This window comes from Pelecanus crispus, chromosome 3 (genome assembly GCF_030463565.1).
Source record: "Pelecanus crispus isolate bPelCri1 chromosome 3, bPelCri1.pri, whole genome shotgun sequence".
Classification (NCBI taxonomy): Eukaryota; Metazoa; Chordata; class Aves; order Pelecaniformes; family Pelecanidae; genus Pelecanus; species Pelecanus crispus.
In genome coordinates this window covers 4,695,244-4,716,467 of record NC_134645.1, presented here as the reverse complement: position 1 = coordinate 4,716,467, position 21,224 = coordinate 4,695,244, and the positions used below count along the sequence as shown (strand labels likewise).

The window sequence follows — 21,224 nt, the reverse complement described above, 5'->3', positions numbered from 1 at the left end:
CTACTTGTTGTGTACCCTATCCAATTGCTAGGTATGTTTATTGTCTGTATATTCACATTTCATGTATGGTATAGTCATTATCATGATTTTTCTGATTTTCTTAACATCACCGTTCTGATATATTTTAAATCTTCTAAATATTGTAGAAGCTATAAAAAAAGTAATTCTTCAGAAGGAATATTGATTCTTTAAATAGATGTGGTGAGTAATAATGGGAATTGGTTTGAAAGGTTTGCAAAGATTTTATTGCAAAAAGTCCATTTTTGTGTCTTACGTGCCATCCTTAGCTTGTGGGAAATTAAATAACCACTAGTATATTCAAACCAGTAGTTTATTTTTAAGTTTTAATTACACTCAAATATTTCAAAATACATGATATTTTGGCTGTAAAGATAATGGAACTTAGTTTCTTGCAGGTTCAGTGAGACTTCAACTATCATGTTCTAGTTATGGATTTGCGTTAGGGAACAGCTTCTTAATTAAGAATAAATGCATTTTTGGACTTTGAAATCTTAGCAAGGTTATTTTCACAAAGAAGTTCACAGTAAGAATGGTTGTTCTATGGTTTGTCAGAGTGCAAGATGTGAAGAACTCCATCTCCATGCAGAAAACTTATCTAGACGTGTCTGGGAACTGTTAATGCTTCTGCCAACGTGCCCTAATATGTTGCAGGCATTCCAGAATATTTCAGATGAGCAGGTAAACAAAGAATGCTTGTTTGTTTCACATGTTTATCTTTATTGACATGGATGTTTTAATGTTAGGTGCTTTAGCTGAATTTTCCCCAAATAGGAATGTTAAATAGTAAGTATGTTAAGTATGCCGAGACACAAGTAAACCGAATAAACATACCTAATAATTCTTATGAAAGAAAACTAAATAGGGACCTTGGTTCAGTTCGTGAAGATTGTTTTTATGATTTCTTAAAAAAAATTACGTAATACATGAAAATAATAGTCAATACTAATTGTCACAGTCTTTTGGTTTGCACTGAAACAGCAGTTTCTTCATCTGCAGCCTTGCGTTAACATTATGACTGTTGTGACGTAATCCGTTCAGTACTCTCTTCTATAATTTCAAAACATGGGTACTTACCTAGTTGTTTTCTTGCCCTATAGATGAAAATTTTTGCCTCTTTTAAAGTTGTTGAAATTACATATTAAGAGTTTTGAGATATTACAGTTCTTTATGGACACATGCATCAAAATTTTGGTGGAAGTTATAATTTAGAGCATAACACTTGGCTTCCTCTACTTTAAAATTGTGTGTACCTTAGCTAATAATAACGTTGGAGGTTTACTCAAATTTCATTGCTGAATTCACATTATTCAAATTGTTAATTTTGTATAGAAATATGCTTGAAATTGCTTAATTTCAAATAATAGATGAAAATAAAAACTAAATAATTTGTCCATGTCACTTTAAAAATCCTCTCCTTGCATTTTTTTAGATAGATCAGCATTGCATATAATTGCGTTAATTGTTTTCTGTCTTTTTCATCTTTTAAGGGTAATGATGGCTTTAGCTGGAAGGATCTTCTGCGAATAAAAAGTGCCCATAAACTTTTGTACGCCCTGGAAATTATTGAAGCTTTGGGAAAGCCCAACAGGAGAATAAGACGTGAATCTACGGTAATAGAGTTTCTTGCACAGAATATATGTTTTTCTCTCTGAACCAAAGTATATACTGATGAGTGATTTTATAGTATTTTAATTCTTTACCTGTTTGTACAATGAATTGTTCTTGTCTGTCTTTAGGGAAGTTATAGCGATCTTTACCCAGACTCAGATGATTCGAGTGAAGATCAAATAGAAAATAGTAAAAACACGTGGAGCTGCAAGGTTTGATTTTTCTACAATATTCTGTGATACCTAGTATAGTTTTTCAAAAAAGATACAAAATGAAAACCCATTTAAAACATTATCTATCTTAAGAGTTTTTGATCTCAAATTTAGGTATAACATTTTAAAAGTTTTTCTGTGTTATCAGGCCCGTAAATTTCTCGTAGCTGTGTACAACTATTTCTTTTGTTTTTCATAAAATATCCAGCTGAATAGTTTATCAGATTTTTTATTCATAAAGCTTAGATTGGTATCTCACTGAACTTAGTGATATGTCTGTATTTGCTTTTTCTCACGTTGGTTCCATAATATACTTACAGTTTGTTGCTGCTGGAGGTCTCCAACAGTTACTAGAAATTTTCAATTCTGGAATCTTAGAGCCTAAAGAACAGGAGTCATGGACTGTGGTAGGTGTTTATTCACCCTTTTTCTCCAGAATAACATAGCTGTCATTTCTAAAGACTTTGTTACTTTCAGCCTTTATTATAGTTACTTTTCTGTAGTAAGTGAAATAAATGAATTCTATAATTGAAACTGCCAGAGTCTATGCAATAGCATCTTTTTCTTAAACATTTTATATTCCTGGAAGAATTTATTTTCTTTAAAAAAAAAAAAATCTTCATGCTTCTGCTTTTTTATATTTTAAAACCGCCCTTTGTATTTTTGTATGTATTTTTGGTTTAATTTTTTGTCTAGTCTTAAAAAATCCTCGTTTGTAGAACGTGAAATTGTAGATCAGGGGAACATCTTGGAGAAAAAAACTGGGTTCTGTCTTTAGGAATGATTGCAACTGCATTGATAATACTATTGCATATCACGCTTTTTTTAAAAAAAAGTCACAATTTGCCAAACAAGAAGGGCGTACTTTATTCTTGCCTTTTTTCTGCTTGCTTTAGAGAAAGTTGTTATTTGGAAACTTTTATTACAGTCTCTTCTAAAAGCAGAATGTTAATTATCTGCCCCGCTGAGGAGGCCAAGAAATGTCATTTTCCCTTGTTGACATTGAGACAAACATGGTAGCATTGTGGCTATGGTGTTAATAAAGACATTTTTCAAGAATGAACATTATTCTTAGTTGTTCTTACATAATATCATTTTCATCATTACTCTATTATTAGTTTGAGCTGAATTCACATCATAATGAAAACTTCTTTTATTAGAGTTAATTTTTCTCTTTTATTTTCAATTCTATGGCATTTGATTTAAAAAAATTTTGAAATATCCCAAGCTCTAAGTCATATGTACGTAAGAGGTAAATGAACAAGCATACACATGTATGTATAAAACTGATGACAGTTACTGAAATGTTAAAAAGAAGGCAGGTACACTTTTTATTAAAAGTTTGATAGTTTTTAACTGATTTTGATGTATTTATTCTAAAATGATTTCAGTATTAGAAACAAGTTGTCCTTCTCTCTGTTCAGTATATAGACAAAAGTTTGTATGATCGCTTTTACTGGTCTGTCCAGAAAGTATGCGCAACACTGCGAAAACAGTAACAGATTCTGCAGCTCAGTGCCTTAGTACAGAGTTCTGCCTCGTGCCTGTACAGATACTAGAGAGCTGACCTACTTCATGTGTTGCTGTGACATGGTGCTCTATTTTTGTTAATTTTACTCTCGTAATGCACCTTCTGCTGGTGAAGCTGAGCAGGTGCTATGTTTGGCCACAGCTACATGGCTGAGAGCCATGAAAATCGAGAGTTACTAAATGGATCCGTGGTTTCCATCTAACAAGAGACGTTACAATACAAAATGGTATTTTTAAACTACTATCTATTGTCTCTGCATGGTTAAATATATTCAACTTGAAAACGCTGCTGTATACCATACTTTATACCCAGTGCTATCGTTGAATACAATGCAGGAAAGGCTCTTAACTCCTGTGCTATTTCCTCTGTGTTATTTTATGCACTGAATAATAGACTATTTTGAATGCACCTGTTAATAGGACTAGATCATGAAAATGTTTTTTGTTGCAAGTAGTAACATTTTTTAATACCCTTCCTCTTTAGTCTCTATTCTGGCGAGGTTCTGCTTTTCCTTTCAAATGCCATAGTAGGTATAGAATTATTTGTAAAATAAATCCCTGAAAAAATAAAATTTCATTTTCTTATTCACAGTGGCAGCTAGACTGTCTTGCTTGCTTGCTGAAGCTGATATGCCAGTTTGCAGTTGACCCTTCAGATCTGGATTTAGCTTACCATGATGTCTTTGCCTGGTCTGGTGTAGCGGAGAGTCACAGAAAAAGAACATGGCCAGGCAAATCAAGGAAGACTGCAAGTGACCATGTGAAGGGCCTTCATATACCTCGGTTAACAGAGGTAAGAGAGAAACACTGTGTCCATTTTGTAAACTAGAAAAAGGACTCCTTTGTTGTTTGAAGCCTTTATTTTGGTAATAAAATAATGTAATGGAAAAGTTACTAATGTGAATCTATATCCTACATGTTACCCTCCTCTAAAAAGTATTTTAATTGCTTTAAACCTGGCAGTTTTAAAAGCTAGAACCAGAAGGGGTTTTGGGTGATTGGTGAGCACCTGAATTGGGAATTCAGAATTCCAGTGCTTTATCCCTATTTCTTGGATTTTGGTTTCCAAATTAATTGCTCCTTTTTTTATGGTAACCTGTTACATGGGCTGTCCCCATCCTCACTAAATCAATTTTAGATTCCTGTAGTAAGCACTAAAATAACTTACTCTACTAAGGATATCTGAGTTGAGTGTATGGTGGACTTACCTAAACCTGTAAACCTTCCTACCGGATTCCTGCATGCTAATTTCCTAATGTAGACCAAGCAAACGTAGTATTTTCGCATCAGAGATACTGTAAATCGATTGCTCTTGGGCACAGGACCAGCTGTGATTGCCAGAAAGTGTAGATCTGAACTGTGAGCTGGAGCCAAACTTCCCATTTGTCATTGTTATACATGGAAAAGCCTTAACTGTTCTATAAGCATTGGGTATTTTTGACAGAACAGATCCCTAAATTGCCAAAGCTACTATGATACGGGGACATTATCAAAATGTATTAAATTTTTCAATGTTGTCTGTGTGTAACTGTTGCTACCAGTTTCTATAACTGGTCTTAAATTTTTAATTGTCATTGATGAATATTTTTGATTGCAGTGGATTTGTTACCTAAGTATTTGAGAAGACTTTCTTCAGACTTTGATTTGAAAATTCTGTGTAGCCTGTCAGAGGTTCTCTAAAGATGAACAATTTAAGTGAATGTACAGTCAACACATATAAAATGCGTTGATCACAGAGATGAGCAAGATTTACATATCCAACCTCATCCTCAACCCTGTCTCCTGAAGCCTTAGATTTTTAAAAGGAAGTGAATAGTCTATGCTTTTAAAAATACTGTGTTTTTACTAAAAGGATTGAGTAAATGGTTGATTTTTCTGTTCAGTTAAATTGTCTTAGAGAAATAGAATGGAATTTTAGCATCTAGACTTAATGAAACACAGGACTTCAGAGCTGCTTTAATAAAAAACAATGTAAGTTTTAACTATGGAGATGCTATGATTTGTCTTTTGCTCTTCCTCCCTCTACACAGGTGGGTTTGTTTTAGATTCACACAGTGTGTATAATTTAAAACCAGATCTAAAAGCTTGTTGTTATATTAACTGTTTTTTTTCTTTTGACTTCAATTTTTAAAGGTGTTTCTTGTACTTGTCCAGGGAACCAGTTTGATTCAGCGACTTATGTCAGTTGCTTATACATATGACAACTTGGCACCTAGGTACAATATCTTTTTATTTTTGTAATAAAGCTAATCAAGTGTGCACATTTTCATGGCTGCTTTTAAGTAAAGTAAATAGCTCTCTCAGTTGTAGTCCCCCCATTAACACCAATATCAGAAATATGAGTCTATAGGCGTTAGACTTGCTTTTCTTAGTCACCTCTTGTGGTAGTTATCCTACCCTTATAGGAGGCGTGGGAGCGAGGAGAGTGGCGAGAGCTCTCAACAGTCAGGGTATAAGACATGGAGCAACAAAATACATATGGTATGCTCTCATAAATTCTCATGCCAGAAGTATTTCTTTGTTCTGTCTGTAGCAATTAGCATTCTCAATTTCAAGGCAGTGTAAAGGAGAAATTAAAATAAATTCACTTTTAAGCTGCTTAGCCATCTGCTGGTTTTGACTTACTTTTCCCATCCTAATAACATTAGCTTATTACTGCTGAAATTGCCCTTATTGTTTTAGTGAGTGTGCATGTACTGAAGGCAAAATTTTACCTTCAGAAACGGGCTATTAGCGATTTTTGTCCTTTTTGCCTTTTGTCCTGAGAAAAGCAAATCTGTGTAAGACTGCTTCATGACAGAGTCGGACTGATGGTGGGGAGGTCAGGGGTTTTTTGCTACATTTGGTGTTGTAGAATTACTTGATTCCAAGTAATGGATAATGTGTGTTATCATATTTTTAAAAGATTGTTAAGGACATTCAGAGCACTTCCAGTCGAGTCTACAAGTGTGCCTAACTTTAGCCTCTACCTGAGTTGCAGGAATAATTTTAAATATATACAGTATGTTTTTGGTTTCATAACCTTTTATTGCAATCTGTAAAAATGTAAGTAAATAAATACAAGCATTTAAAATTTGTCCAAAGTTTGCAGATGTTTGTTCAAAGTGTGGTTCTTTATGAAGAATACTAGCTTTCTTCTGTATGGATCAGTTCTTAGTTCCATTTTACATCTTCTCTTTTTTGGATAAAATAAAGGGGTCATGGGTATTTTTTCTTGACCTTTTATCTTGTAGTCAGTAAAGCTTTAAGGGGGTGACTTGAAGATTTTCATAATTTTATTATTGTTGCTAATTTTGATACTGCAAGAAATGAATCCTTTTAAGATTAAAATTTTAGTTTTCTTAGTGGGTACTTAAGAGTAACTGTGTTGTTACTTGTGTGTACTTGTATTTCTAAGTGATAATCTGTTACATTCTGTGATAAAGTTCAAATGGCTTTATCTTCTTCCTGTTCAGGGTGTTGAAAGCTCAGTCTGATCACAGATCGAGACATGAAGGTTAGTGCTGCAAAATAGCTATATGTTGTGAACTAATAGTAATGAAAACATATTGAAGATAACAAATGACGTGTTTGTTTTATTCCACTATTAGCATGCTATAAAACTGTGCTCCTTGGTAGTGTTAGGCCTGTTACAATCTAGGCGGGAATACACGGAGAGGCTTTCCTTCTCTGGAAATTGTTTTATATGAATTGAAATTTTGTACTGTAGCTATGCCTTCATCTCCAGAAGAGCTGTTTTTGGTAGGAGAACCATCTGTATTCTTATCTTCCGAAGAGCAGCATATAGAGTCGCCAATAGTCATCTTTACTCTGGTTTACAGAAGTCATTCTGGGCCCAGAATTCCTTGGAGCTCCCCCATCTATCCCTCTTGTGGAGGTTTCTTACAAAAGGTCTAAATGACCTGTGTCAGATTAAGTCCGTATCAAAGCAATTGTCAAAACTACAGCACAGGCATGCATAAATATAGGTATGTCCTCCTAGGCTTATCGTTGCCTTCAGTTTTTCCACTTTGTTCTCCCCTGCGGATGTTGATGTCTATGAACTTGAATTCTCAGTAAATGCTATGTATCACCTACTAAAGTCTTACTTCTAGCTGTTAAGAAGAAAGGAACAGATATACTAGTTAGTCCAGGGAAATGTTCGTGTTAAAACATGATGCAACCCATTAGCAAAGTACCAGCTCACTGCGTAAGGAGGAGAGATGCAGGAAAGGATTGTGCCCCAGATTGGTAGTACTGAGAGTAATCTAATTTAATTGTCATCGGTAGTACAATGGTCAGTATTTAGTAAGCATATTGGTAAAATTCTGAGTTTAGGTAGTATCTTATGTGCCAGTAAGGATTTAGTCTTGTACATTAGTATGACTGAAATAAATGTCCTATGTGCTAGACCTATGCAACTCTTCAACCTGAAAAGCCTCTTCTGTTAGTTACAGCGTGATTTACTCCTACCTTATTTCCTTTCAGTCACTCATTATTCAATGTGGCTCTTGGTGAGTTGGGCTCACTGCTGTTCCTTGGTGAAATCCAGTCTGGCAGACAGTGATCATTTGCAAGACTGGCTAAAGAAACTTACCCTTCTTATTCCAGAGGTATGTTAAAGCAGAAGTTAGTGCATTACTAATTAGTGCATAATATGGAACAAGGGTAACTTCAAGCTTCTATTAAATTCAAAACATGTTGTTTCCTGCTAAAAGTAGGCAAGATCTGACTCGGTTACTTGCGATCCTGTTTTAGAAATAATTATTTGTAGTTAAAATACTGTGTAAGATGGCACATTTGTGGTTGATTGCAAACCAGTTTATAAACTCTTGGTTTTGTTCTTGGCTTCTGTTTGAAGATCTTTTTTTTCCATTGTAACGTTGAAATTTCTGGGTGATGCCCTCTAACGTGGATTAAATATAATTCTTCCATTATATTATTTTTTCAGCTATACTTTTTGTCACAAAATGAGGTGAATGAGAGTTGATATAAAAATATTCATCATTACTGAATCTTTGCTTAGCTCTAAGTAATTTTTTCTGATGTAAGAAAAACTTGAAAACTGGATAAAGATATGCATAGTAGAAAATTTTTGTGTTTCCTAGTGATTGCTTAAAGGTGCAGTATGGACATGATATGATAGTTACTATCTGTTGCTTTATTACTTAACCACAGAAAAAGCTTACATGCTGACTCCACTTAAAAACTCTGGGGGGGGAAAAAAAAAGAGTGCAGACTTCCAAGGCTGGATTAGACATAGTCTGTGTATATTTTTCTTAAGCAAAGTGCAAAAGAAAGAAGTCTTCTAGTGAAATTAAACAAATTAACCATATAGTTAGGAATAAGTAAGTGTAGGTTCCAGCATCACATAGATTTCCCTAATTTGCCCAGATGTGATATTTTCTATTCTAGTAACTGGCTGTAATCTTTACTGTACAAAATACGTAACTCAGGAGACAAGGGCACAGACAAATCACCTTTTTTGTTGGAAAAGTATCTTTTGCGTTTTTCTGTAGGTAATTTAAACACATGTTATTTGTAGTATGTGTTTTTAGAAACACATATTCTACCTTGATAACCTGATAGGTATTAAGAGAGGAACTTAATAGTGTTCATAGGAAAAAAAGTCAACAAAAGGAAAAAAATCCTCTAAGTAATATGTGTAATAATTTGATTATTTTATTTTTCATAAAGACTGCCGTTCGCCATGAGTCTTGCAATGGTTTATACAAGCTATCTCTCTCTGGGCTGGATGGGGGAGACTCAATTAATCGATCCTTTCTGCTGCTGGCTGCATCAACGTTATTAAAATTTCTCCCTGATGCTCAAGCTCTGAAACCAATCCGGGTAAGAATTTAAGAAATTACAAGACTGTATCAAAGATCTATTTAAATTTACTTTTGTTAATATAAAAAGAAAAAATGATAGCACATATTATCATTATGTCTGGCATATTATCATTATGTTTCTGATACACTGAGATATTAAGTCTTCTGGTTTAGATGCTTCCAGAAACTTCACAAGAGTAGTTAAAGCTGTAACACTACAGTAATTTAGAGCTTGCCTGTGCTTGGAGGAGTGCAGAATAGCATTTAGGAAGCGCTCTTTTTCTGGAATTTTAGTGTCCACATAGCACACTGGTAGGGAGTAACAGTTGTGTTGTCAATATATGTCTCGATTTCCCTTTTAAATGTAGGCAAGTCCACAAAAAAATCAGTATGTTGTTTTACGTGTACATAGGTACCCTTGTTGGCGAATGTTACTGTTCCCCAGTCAGTTGCTGCTGTTTTTCTGTTGGAGTATTACTGTCCTCACAGCCCTACTAAATAGAAGAGATTCTGTGGATGCTGTCAAAGCTACTTCAGGAGGAGTTCTCACTGTTAATGTATGCAGGTTAAGAGAGATGGTTTGAACTAACCTGGATGATTTTGCCTAAAGTCAATTAGGGATTGAAGTCAATTAGGGATATGCACCTAGCAGTGCATCTCAGGGGAGGCTGTGCTGACTTCAGCTGATGTAGCTAGATCTGAAGGAGAGCTCTTGTATGGACTTGTATGGCAGTGAAGAATGAACCTGGAGTTTGGGTCTGTCAGGCAATTACTCTTGTGACCCTGTGTGGCATTTGATTTTAGGTGAGAGTGGCTCATTCAGTTAAAGTCTGCTTTCATTAAAAATTCTGTTGATGTTTTAAAAAAAGTGACCTTAAAACAATCTACAGGAGATTTTCCATTATTTGACTCATTTTCAGAAGAGTTTAAAATTAGATTTGTGCTAACTAATGTTGGATTCAGCCGAAGTTTCTTATGTTTTGTCTAGTCTAATACTGAACATTTTTGCAATTTGCAGTGGGTAAGATGGAGTCAATACTATCCTAATTTTTTTTTAAGGGTTTGGCAGATTATCCTGACAATCTTTCAAGAAAACTATTAAATACTGCAGAAGAAAAATGGAACACGCACTGTTGCTGTTGTAAAATACATTGTTCTTGTACTTGGCTTATCTTAAATAGAGGCTTGAAGAAAGTAATATTCTTGTAACAGTTACTGTGTTTACTGTTTTTTTAATACACGGTTATTTTGTTTGATGTACTTCAGAACAAAAGCAATTTCTTTTCACAGATAGAGGATTATGAAGAAGAAACAGTGCTGCGACCAGGTTGTAAGGAGTATTTTTGGCTGCTGTGCAAACTGATAGATAACATACATGTCAAAGATGCAAGTCAGGTAGGTTTTGCTTTGCATTTGTATGAATGTTTGGTTTTTTTAAATTTGGGTTTTCAGACCACTTTTACTGCAGTATGAGACATTTTTACTTAAGATATGGTGAACTGCTGTGAACAGCTCGTAGATCTTTCCCATCTCCTAGCTTTCCCTACTCTCTGATGTGTATTTAGTAGCTCTTGGCCAAAGGAAGCTTCAGATACTGAACCTGTAGAGTCAAGAAGGGGGAGTGGGTATAATACACAAAGAGGGTGAACTTAGGTGAAGATAACAGATGTTGGGAATACGGTAATTACCTGGGAGGTTCACTGTTAATAATTTCAATGCGGTCTAATCAAGTATTTGACTAGAGCTGAAAGAGGAAAAAAATTCAGTTAACAGCCACTTAGCACAGGTTAGAAAACTCATTCACAACTTTCAAAACGTCTCTGAAGGGTTAAAGTTACCTTTTGGGCAAACTGCAACTGCTTGTGCTGGCTGGTGGCCCTACATAAATCTCTGTAGTTCATTCTCAGTGTTGTGGCAGGAGTGTGGGAAGAGAGGAAGGTAAAGCTTTAATCCTAGTTTCTCCAAAATGGAAGAGTCTTGTCCTCTCCTGACTCCGGGTGTTCGTGGTAGAGGCAAAAATTTTGCTCCCCTGCCCCACCCCGCCCCATTCCTCTGCTCTGTTTCCTTCCATTCCCGTTTTATTAATTGAATCTCTTAGCTAGGCTACAGTTCTGCCTACTTCTTCTGCACGTTGCTCAAGCAAGAAATGCTAATGGGGCTGTTCAGCCTTCTGATGACAAACTTTAAAATAGTACTATTCTGTTTTTTTCAGTAGGGTAGAGATAGTGTATTTGTGGGATCTGGAACTGAAAGAATAAATGTTACTTCATTTGAACTGTAGAGCATTGATTTTAATAAACAGTTTCATCACATTTATAAACATGTATTAAAATGCTGTTGCAAGCATGTTTGAAAGATGAGTTTTAATTGTCCCTGTTTTTCTGCGTGCAATAACAAAACTTCATCCAAAAGCATAACCACAGTTTCAGACTAGGCATATAAGTTGTAATTCATGAAGTACATAATTATTTTCCATTTATATTCCCTCTTTTTATTTTTAATCAGACAACACTGCTTGATTTAGATGCACTAGCGAGACATCTTGCTGACTGCATTCGGAGGTAAAGTTTGTTAACAGTAATTTCATTTGTAAGTTGCATTATATTTATTGTTAGTGGGACAGAGTTTTAACATTTGGTTTGTATATATGTGTATATATAGCAGAGAAATCCTTGACCATCAAGATGGTAATATAGAAGATGACGGACTTACAGGACTACTTCGTCTTGCAACAAGTGTTATTAAGCACAAACCACCCTTTAAATTTTCTCGTGAAGGCCAGGTAAGAAAAGGACACTTAAAGACTGTGAAGAGATGAAAATAGTGTCATCTCTTCTTACTATACTTTCTTCATTTCATCTTTTTTCCATCATTTTGATTGCAGGGCTCAGTATATGAGAGTGTGTCAGATTTCTAGCCTTAGGATGATGGATAAAAACACACATATCATTCCTTTATTAAAAAGTAGCACATACACTCCCTTCCCTTTCTAACTATATTTGATTTCAGGATAGAGTTCTTACATACTAGAAATTTTATTTGGTTTCATTTATTATCTTTGAATGTTTTTAGTATCGATCAGCATTAACTGGTTAACAACAGCTGCTTTTTGACCATATCCTGGGTCAGTTGTGATCTAAAAGTAGCTTTTAAGCTCTACATCTACACAGTGGCAGACACCTGTTACAAGAATATTACATTCCACCTGTGCTTGTAAGATGGGAGAGTGGCTAGGCAGGGGAAGTTGCTAAAAAATTTCTACTTTGTGTTTTGGGACCACGTTGTCTAAAATAAAAAATAAAAATTTGTGGTGTAAAAGCTGACTTAAACTGATGTTTTTGCCTGGTGTAAAAGCTGATTTAAACTGATGTTTTTTTCTATAGACTGTACTGAGCTTATGATTGGGCCTTCGGTGAGGTTTCACCAGGAAAGTAGTGAATTATCCTGGTGATATCCAGTATCTAATTATGTTGTATATATCCTGTCTGTTTACTCTGTCTGTTATCATCAAATGGCCCCAAAGGTAATTTTAAAGTATAAGAAGATAACAAAAGGGAAGCTTAAGTAGAGAGGAGTGATACTATACAGAATCCTAAAGTACGTTGTAGGTATGTAGTATATCACAGGGAGGCCAGCAATTTCATTTGAAAAATGGATGAATGTGAACAGAGCAGTATCCACAACAAACTTCTCAAAAAGAATTTGGCTTTGCTGAGAGACAGGGACTTAGTATATTTTCTGAGACTAAGTCGTGATCCAGTATTAATTTTTTTAATTCTGTGTACAATTAAGAACACTTATTAACTGCACATTATAAAGTGCATTAGTGAAGAGTTTTGTGTTGTGTTCAATGTAGTCGAACAGGATTGTGAAACCACATGCTTCCCTCTGAGCAAAGGCTGGTGAAAAAATATCCAGGAAAATACACGGGCAAATACTGAAGATAGTTTAGGCTTGCCCAGAGGATTCTGATGCTCTGCTGTGCCTTTTCTTCCCTGCAGATTCCTTCTCTTACTAAGTAAACAAAATTATTGTTTGGCAAATATTGTCAAACTTCAAAGGTCACATTTTATGACAGCAATAGATACTCAATCAGCCTTCTTTGATGTCTTTTATAGATAATCACTGCCTACCTTATTCTACACTGAGTGGACAAAAATAAATTTTTAATATATACTGGCTAGCACATCTTCACTAGAAAGGTATATCTTAAGGCCACTTTGATGGTAAAGAGATACATTTTTAAGAAGATTGGGGTTTTGTATTTAGCCTCTCATCTGTAGCGTTCTTTGTCCTCCCTGCTCCAACATGTCGGAATTCAGTCAGCACAAATACAAGATTGAGAATGTTAATCAGAAAAAGATAGATCCAGATCTCTGAAGCTACTGCTTTTCTAGTCTGGGACACCTTAAGGTGGCTGGTGCGTTTGAAAAAGACTGCAGCACAGCACTAGGTTCCAGCTCAAAGCACAATCTACAACTCCACTTAGTAGATGCAGCTGGTCTGCTGATCAGCTGTAGTATCTACACCTGACACGTGCGGTTAGGAAGGAAAAGGAATCAGACTGCTGCCCCACAAGCACTCCTGATACAGGCTAACTACCAAGAAACCAGGTATCCATTTATATTTAATCTTACGCAGTTTCTTTCCCCAAAGTGTGGAGAAATCTGGAAGAACTTTGTTTACCTGTATTGACCAGGAGAAGACTTCTCCATATTTTTCACCTATAAACATAAGACCCTGGTTATAAGATTTTATATTAAGACTGTAGGAATTTCCCTGCGCACCGGAACAGGGCTTTTTATGGTGATTTTGCGGTGTGCTCTGCAGAAGGCCATTTTTTTAAACACTTGGAATTTAGTTAGATTTTACAGCAGAGCCTGCCTTTTAACATTAAAAGGCTTCTTAACTGAATATACCCGAATGGGGAAATTCAGGAAGAACATTTTTTTAATTACAGTGTAGAAATTATAGAATGAAGTATAATAGCTGGATTGGTAGCCTGTGCTCTACAAATGGGGGAAGAATTCTGTCCCTAAAAAAAATTCAAGAAGATATCTTTGGGGGGGAAAAAGCAGTCAAAATTCTGCAGAGGCAGAGGATTTATTGTCTCATTATGTAGACAACTAAAATGATACACTACGAGTATGATTTAATTATTAAATACAGTTTGTTAAGATTGCAGACATTTTACAGAAGCAGCGAGGTGTAGGCTGTGGATCATGTCATCAGCCCTAGACATAAAGTATGCACGTGAATTGCTGGTTGTTTGAGGAAATTTGTTGAAATACTGCTTTATAAATTCTGCTCAATTTCTTCTTTCATGGTCTCTCATTATACCATTTAACTGACTAATTAGTAGTGTTCACATAGTAGCTGAAAGGTGGAGGAAAGCCTTTTCACCATTCTGCACTTCTTTGAAGGTGGTGTAGTTGTGGAAGAGTATGACCATCTGTTCTGACAGACCTATAGAGATTTGTTGTTGTTTTGTTATCCTTTTAATATTTTTACTTTTGGTTTGATTTTATTGAATTAAATGGGCTGCATAGAAAGAAGGTACTGAAGTTTAGACAGGTCCATCTCATTTTTTTAGTGTATTAATCTGGGACTATTTATCATCCAAAGGCAATCTGACTTGGTACAGCTATGCTTTATTGCCTTTTATAGTTCAATTAATATTCCAAGCATGAAACAATACAAAAATACACGTACAGTACACATGGTACATAATTTAGTGTGTGTTTTAAGATTAATTAGTGATTCATAATACTCAAATAAGTAGAGCGATTAAGGTTATGCTCTGTCTTTCACTAGGAGAAACTAGTCTTAAAGTTACTATAAATACATGTGTGTGGTTTTGTCAAATTAAATTATCAGTCATGAATCAAGCATAATTTGTCATTCTTTTTCAGTGGACATGTTTCTCTTTAGGTCATACTATGGTTACAGTGCACTTTATGCAGTATAAAGTAAGTTGTTGAAATTTGTAATTCAGAACTTGTATACAAGTCAGAAAGTTCTGTAAATGATAGCGGTCTAGAAAGTCTATAGAAGTTTCTAGAAGATTGTTAATACGTGACTGTTGTCTTTTAAGAATGTGTTCAAACTGCTAAATGTGCTGATTGAACTGTTTTACAGGAGTTCCTGAGAGACATCTTCAATCTCCTGTTCTTGCTGCCAAGTTTGAAAGACAGACAACAGCCAAAATGCAAGTCACATTCTTCAAGGGCTGCTGCTTATGACTTGTTGGTAGAAATGGTAAAGGGGTCCGTGGAAAACTACAGGCTGCTCCACAACTGGGTTATGGCACAACATATGCAGTGTAAGAACCTTTATTCATATATAGCTTTGAGTATTTTGTGGAAAACTAGCCCATTTGCATTTTCTGTTCATTTTGGGTTTGTTTTGAATGTTCAGATTTATGAAGTTCCATAAAGAAAGTAGGAGTGTCCTTGTAATGCGGACTGCCATTCTAAGACCGCGTGTTTATGATGGGGATAGCTAGCCACCACTGTGAGCAGTACTGCAATCATGGAGTTTCCATTTCCTCCTGAAATACATCAGAAGTGTCTGTATTTAATGACCTGTTAAGAATGCATAGGTAGAAACAGGGAGACGCGAATGTGATGCAGAATATTTTTAGACTTAAACTGAATAGTCCCGCGTTCCAAAAGTGGAAGTAATGCATTGTTGCCACTAGCACTGCTCTTGAAATTCCACTTTGTAGCTCTACTACTTATCCACCATCACTTTACAGTAGTGTCACAGAGCAGATGTAGGCATCTTTTGCTCACCTAGCAAATGAGTGGATTTAATTCCACGTATAATTTCCAGATCATCTGTTCTTAAGTATGGGTTATTTAAAGTGTGTGGTCCTGTTAAATGACACCAACACATAGATAACATTGTTAGAGTGGATTTCACGTGTTTCATTGGCTTGTGCTGGCTTTTAATTTCTGTTTTCCCTTTCTAACATAAAGAAACACGGTATATTTTTACGTAAACCAAAGTATATAAACCCCACTGAGGTACTGTAGATGTACTGGCTATTAACAGCACTGCCATGTTTTCAAAGTCTCAAGTATCTTTATAGTTGACTTCAGTCTGTACCCAGATGTCTGCATAGAGTGGTAATACAATTTTGTTTTGCCTCTTGGCTTTCATGCTTCCTGTATTTTGGAAACTCAATTCCTATGTATAATATGTAAATTACCAAAAATTAAAGTTAGTTAATATTTTATTTTTGATTTGCAAATTCTCATTATGCATTTTTAGCTTGATGGATTTCCTTTCACATGCCCAATTTAAATTCCTGTAACCTGAGGATCTGTAATTTATTATAATCTATGGAATTGATTTAGTGCCTTACAATTCAGGAAGTGAAAGAGAAAACCCATCGTAATAATGTTTTGTGTTCTGTACTCATATGCCTGGGGCCTTCTGAAAAGCCTCCAATGTCTCCTATGTTCAGGGGAAATATCATGAAGAATATGTTTTATGAACATATCAGATATTTCTGTTTGCTGTGAGTACATCTGCTGCTGCTGAGGTTATCTGTATCTCTCCAGGCACAATCATTCATTTTTTACAGTTAGTATTTTTCTCACTCCAAATTCCAGTAATTTCTAGGTGCTGAAGTTTTCCCGTACACTTACCACAGTTGTTCCTTTCTTCTCTGGTTGTTTGTTCCTTCCTGATTTCTCCAGAGCTATCTGGTCTGTGCTCCTGCTCCATATTCAGTGTATCTTGGGTTTCATGAATGTTAATTTTATTACAACTGACAGAATGCCATTGTCTCTTTCTGATGTGCAACTGACACAGGACTTCTGATACCTCATTTGTTTAAAGTCTTATTATTCCATTTATGTCATCCAAAGATTCTTAAAACTGGATTTTTCCCCTTCGCTTATCTCTGTAATCTTATTACTCTTTAAAAATCTTAGTCTCGCCTTTCTTCCTAGGAGAAACATTAAGGAAAATATTACAAATTTCCGTCCTGTATTTGGTTTTAGTGTTTTAGTTCTGTGGTTCATTGGAGAAATTTTCAGTCTTGCTGCTCGTACAGTTGTTGTCCTCTAGTCTCACCAATTGCTGTCTCTGCTATTCTACCTTTTTTTCTCACACTCCTAACTGATTGAAGCCAGGATGCTCTTAAGAGATGGCTTTAATTTAATGCAGCAAAATAAAGTAAAACTTTCAAAACAAAACATCTTATTAAAGGATATCTAGTATGTTTTCCTTGGGACAAAAAAAAAAAAAAAGTAGGGTTCTAATTAAAAATGATGTTACTAAGACTCTATCCAGGCAGTCATATTAAAATACAACTGTATACTGTTCTTCAGGCTTCTACTAGTATGAATAATGTAAAGTAGTTGTAGTAAAGTTTTAACTGCAGCAGCATTTTTCTTTGAAGTTTCCACTAATGTAGCTCCCTTCGTTGATGGATGGAAGAAGAGAATGATTTGCGTGATTTTTTTCTACTTCACAGATACAGTGTTTTTAACTGAAGACATAGGGATGCCTTCACGCATTTTCAAGGAATGATACCGTAGGAAATGAACTGCCGAGTAGCTGATGTCAGCTGACTTCTCCTCGCTTTTCTCAACAGGGAGGGCTAACAATTAATGCAGACTCTGATCTTACTGAAGAGGGGATTTAGATACCCTCTGTTGTTCACACAAATTCTTGCAGCGATTTGGAGTTTTGCTTTCTTTAAAGACCAAGACTAATAAAAACATTGAGTTCAAAGGAGGGAAACGAGCCCAGCTGCTCTGCTTTCTGGGAAGTTTAAGATAGCGTCTGATGTTATGTTTGGAGCAGAAGCATGATCAGAAGGTAGAATATAGAGAAATGCATGGTGGAATATAGAGAAATGCATGGTGGAGTATAGAGAAATGCATGGTCATTTGAAGAGGAAGAAATTAAGTTTTATTTTGCTTAGAATAGAATGTGAATACTGCAAGTTTGGTTACAAGTTTCCCTATCTCTTCCTGAGAAAAGGCTGATTTCTGTCATGACAGTGAAGAATAAAGGAGAGAGACGTAAATGAGGCTCAAATTTACCTTTCTAGTTAAGATACCTATGGAAGAAGGAAAGCTTTTATTACGAAAATGAAGACAGTTGCTTAAAAATCCCAGGGCAGAGAAAACAGGATCTTCCTGAGAAATTCCTTGTCAAATTTCTGAAAGCCCTGTGTCAGATTGAAGTAGGAGGAAGATACTCCTGACTGTTCTCATGAAGTATAAAGCAGTCGTCTGATTTCTGTGTAATTACAACCTGATGAGCTATAAGCAGAGTGATAGATGCTGAGTCCTCACATCAGAAGGGGTGAATTAAGATGTTGCAATTTAAGGATTTCAGTTAAGGGAGGGAATTTTGCGTTCTTCTGCCATGCTAATTACTTTCTTTAGGAGGTTGAACATGGGGGAGAGCTTTGTTTCAACTGGCTGATCAGCCCAATGTAATCAGGTAACATGAGGTCACGCTACTGAGATTCGTCGGAACAGGAGAATTAAAACTCTTTTCTTTCCCTACTTGAAGCTGCAGGGCTAATAGTTGTTTTGATGCCAATGCCAAAATGAAGATTACAACAATTATTTGTTGTGCAACAGAACGTCTTGTGGGTCTGGTCTCTGAAGATGTGAAGATCTGTTCAGAGGGTGCCAAATAGTTTCCTGAATTTATAGCTGGTAGTATGAATTGAGAAGAATCCTTAATGAGCCTTTAATCTTTGACAAAATAATTAAGGATTTAAAGTTTAAATCTAGAACCCACGTAGCTGTTGTGGATTGTAAAATAAATCCAGGCTACTTTTTTACTTTTTTTCTACATACCTGAACATATACTCCAATAGAGGTGCTGAATTATTTGTAAGACACTCTGCCTTTTTGGAGAGTGATATCCTTGGGGATGAACAGCAAAGCTAGATGCATTGCAAGTTTTTGTGTCAAACTTCTTGCATGCCAAGGAAGATAGGCTGCAGTGAATTTCTTTGGACACTGGATTAGATCCTCTGTAATTTAGTGCTTGTGTCATCTTTGCCTCTGCAACTCAAATGATTAATTCCCCATTTCATTCTCTTGCGTGGGATGCTAGAAAGAGAAGCCTGTCAGTGTCTGGAAGCAGTACTAATCACTTACAAATGGCTTGTCTAGTCTGGTTACCATCTTCTTGACTGGCAGATGAGGAGAACTTTCTCATTCTTCTGATTTCCTGGCAGCCATATCAGAACAAGGCTTATTAAGAAGAGTCTGTCAGACTTGCCTAGCTTGTCTAGTGCCATGCTGTGTAAGAAACAGATTGCTACATCTGGTATGAAATACAGAGGAATAGAAAACTTAGAGGAAAAGAAAATGTCTTTTCAGTCTGATTCTCTAGGCAATTCACTTCTTGCTTACCCCTATTTTTCTTGTAGATTGCAGATTCCTTTGGTATATATAGCTTTGGAGCACAATAAAAACCATTCTTTCTCTTCCTATAAAAACTGTTCCCAAGTTTATTCAAGGTTGTGTATAGCCAAGCACTTCATTTCACTGCACTTTTGTGTTTTATCTCTGATAAGCATCTATCCATCTTTTGTACTGGTCAAAAAAAATCTTTTGCTAGTCTGGCATCCGTTACAGTAGATGTCATTCTGAATCCAACTTCTCTTCTGAAAAGAAAGGTCTCGCTTCATGTGTGGTTATCTCTGATAACAAATCTGCGTTTTGTTACGTGAACAAACTTGAGTCTCTGGGTGCAGAGACTGCTTTGCTTTCTTTTGGTGTGACATAGGGGTGCGTGGGAATGGGTAGTAGAAATTGAGAGTAATTTTTGTGCTGGGGGAGTGACTGGTGTACTTTGGGGAGCTTGTAAATGTTGTATGTTATCAGTTATAAGTACATTCTCAGTGGTTTAGGCAGTGCAAGTGTTGTGAGAGCGCTGTGGTTGGCTTGTATTGTAGGTATAAAAAAATGCATTGCAGCCAACATTTAGAACTTATGTATGCTCTTGATGATGCCTGATGTGGTTTTACCGAGCTTCAGTTTAAAGGCAGAGCCTGGAAACCCCTTACTAGGTGTAATACTACCACTAGAACAAGTGTAAGAGATGATGCTTGCCATGAACAACGCTTTGGAAAGCACAACAAATCACTTGCAGCCCAAAGTAGTGTGGCGTCTAGAAAGGCTCGCTGCTCTATCGAGTGATTTTCCTGAGGTACCTATAGTGCATTTTCTTAAAGAGCGGGTACAGTCTGGCTCGTGTCTGTAAATGTAGAAAGCATAAACAGGATGTGTTTTACTAATGTAAGCATAAAGTTTTTAATTGTATTTATGTCTTATTAAGTTGTGCTTTGAATTGATTTCTTTTCTGCATGTGTGATTCTTGGTTTTTACAGCTTCCCATGCACCTTACAAGTGGGATTATTGGCCACATGATGATGTTCGCGCTGAATGTAGGTTTGTGGGTCTAACTAATCTTGGAGCAACGTGTTACTTGGCGTCCACTATTCAGCAACTGTACATGATACCAGAGGCCAGACAAGCAATCTTTACTGCAAAGGTACGCTTTGGGGTCTTGCGTTCCTTGTGTAGATTTTTGTAGACATTTAAATTTAGAATCAGTACAAATGCTGATAAAAGTATAGACTTACTTTTAAGACTTATTTCTTGATAAAGAATATTTCTTCAGGACTTTAGTTTGCTTTTTGTTCAGTTGGATTCTTTTGCTGATGTCTAAAGTGAAGAGAGTTTGGTTTTTTTTTTTTAAAAACTTATTTGTAATGTGGTAGGTTCTTAAGGTGGCATTGTAATAATACATGTTCTCAAACTTGCATTTCTGTTGCTATCACTAGATTTATTCAAGTTCGGTTTGATGTGAATTGTCTGTTGTTTCCTAACTCCTAAGTTGTCATTTTGTTAGAATAAATGTCATTCTTCTTGAATGTTTATGAAGTCCCAGAGCATGTATCTTATGCTACCAGAAGTACAGCAAGTCCTGTAAATTATTATATGTTAATTAACTTTCAGAAATATAATATTATTACTTCTAGCTATTTATTGTA

At 35.8% G+C, this 21,224-nt stretch overlaps 1 protein-coding gene across 1 annotated transcript in view; it reads left to right on the top strand.

Moving 5' to 3' along the window:
* The window catches only part of USP34 (ubiquitin specific peptidase 34), a 121,976-nt gene that overhangs the window by 60,558 nt on the left and 40,194 nt on the right, over positions 1-21,224 (top strand). Inside the window, exons 31-44 of the mRNA XM_075706775.1 lie at positions 574-699; positions 1,509-1,631; positions 1,758-1,841; positions 2,162-2,248; positions 3,964-4,164; positions 5,505-5,587; positions 6,827-6,867; positions 7,839-7,963; positions 9,048-9,200; positions 10,472-10,576; positions 11,687-11,742; positions 11,843-11,963; positions 15,320-15,503; positions 20,559-20,722. Coding sequence (XP_075562890.1) covers positions 574-699; positions 1,509-1,631; positions 1,758-1,841; positions 2,162-2,248; positions 3,964-4,164; positions 5,505-5,587; positions 6,827-6,867; positions 7,839-7,963; positions 9,048-9,200; positions 10,472-10,576; positions 11,687-11,742; positions 11,843-11,963; positions 15,320-15,503; positions 20,559-20,722 — 1,653 coding nt within the window. The remainder of the gene's footprint in view (positions 1-573; positions 700-1,508; positions 1,632-1,757; positions 1,842-2,161; positions 2,249-3,963; positions 4,165-5,504; positions 5,588-6,826; positions 6,868-7,838; positions 7,964-9,047; positions 9,201-10,471; positions 10,577-11,686; positions 11,743-11,842; positions 11,964-15,319; positions 15,504-20,558; positions 20,723-21,224) is intronic.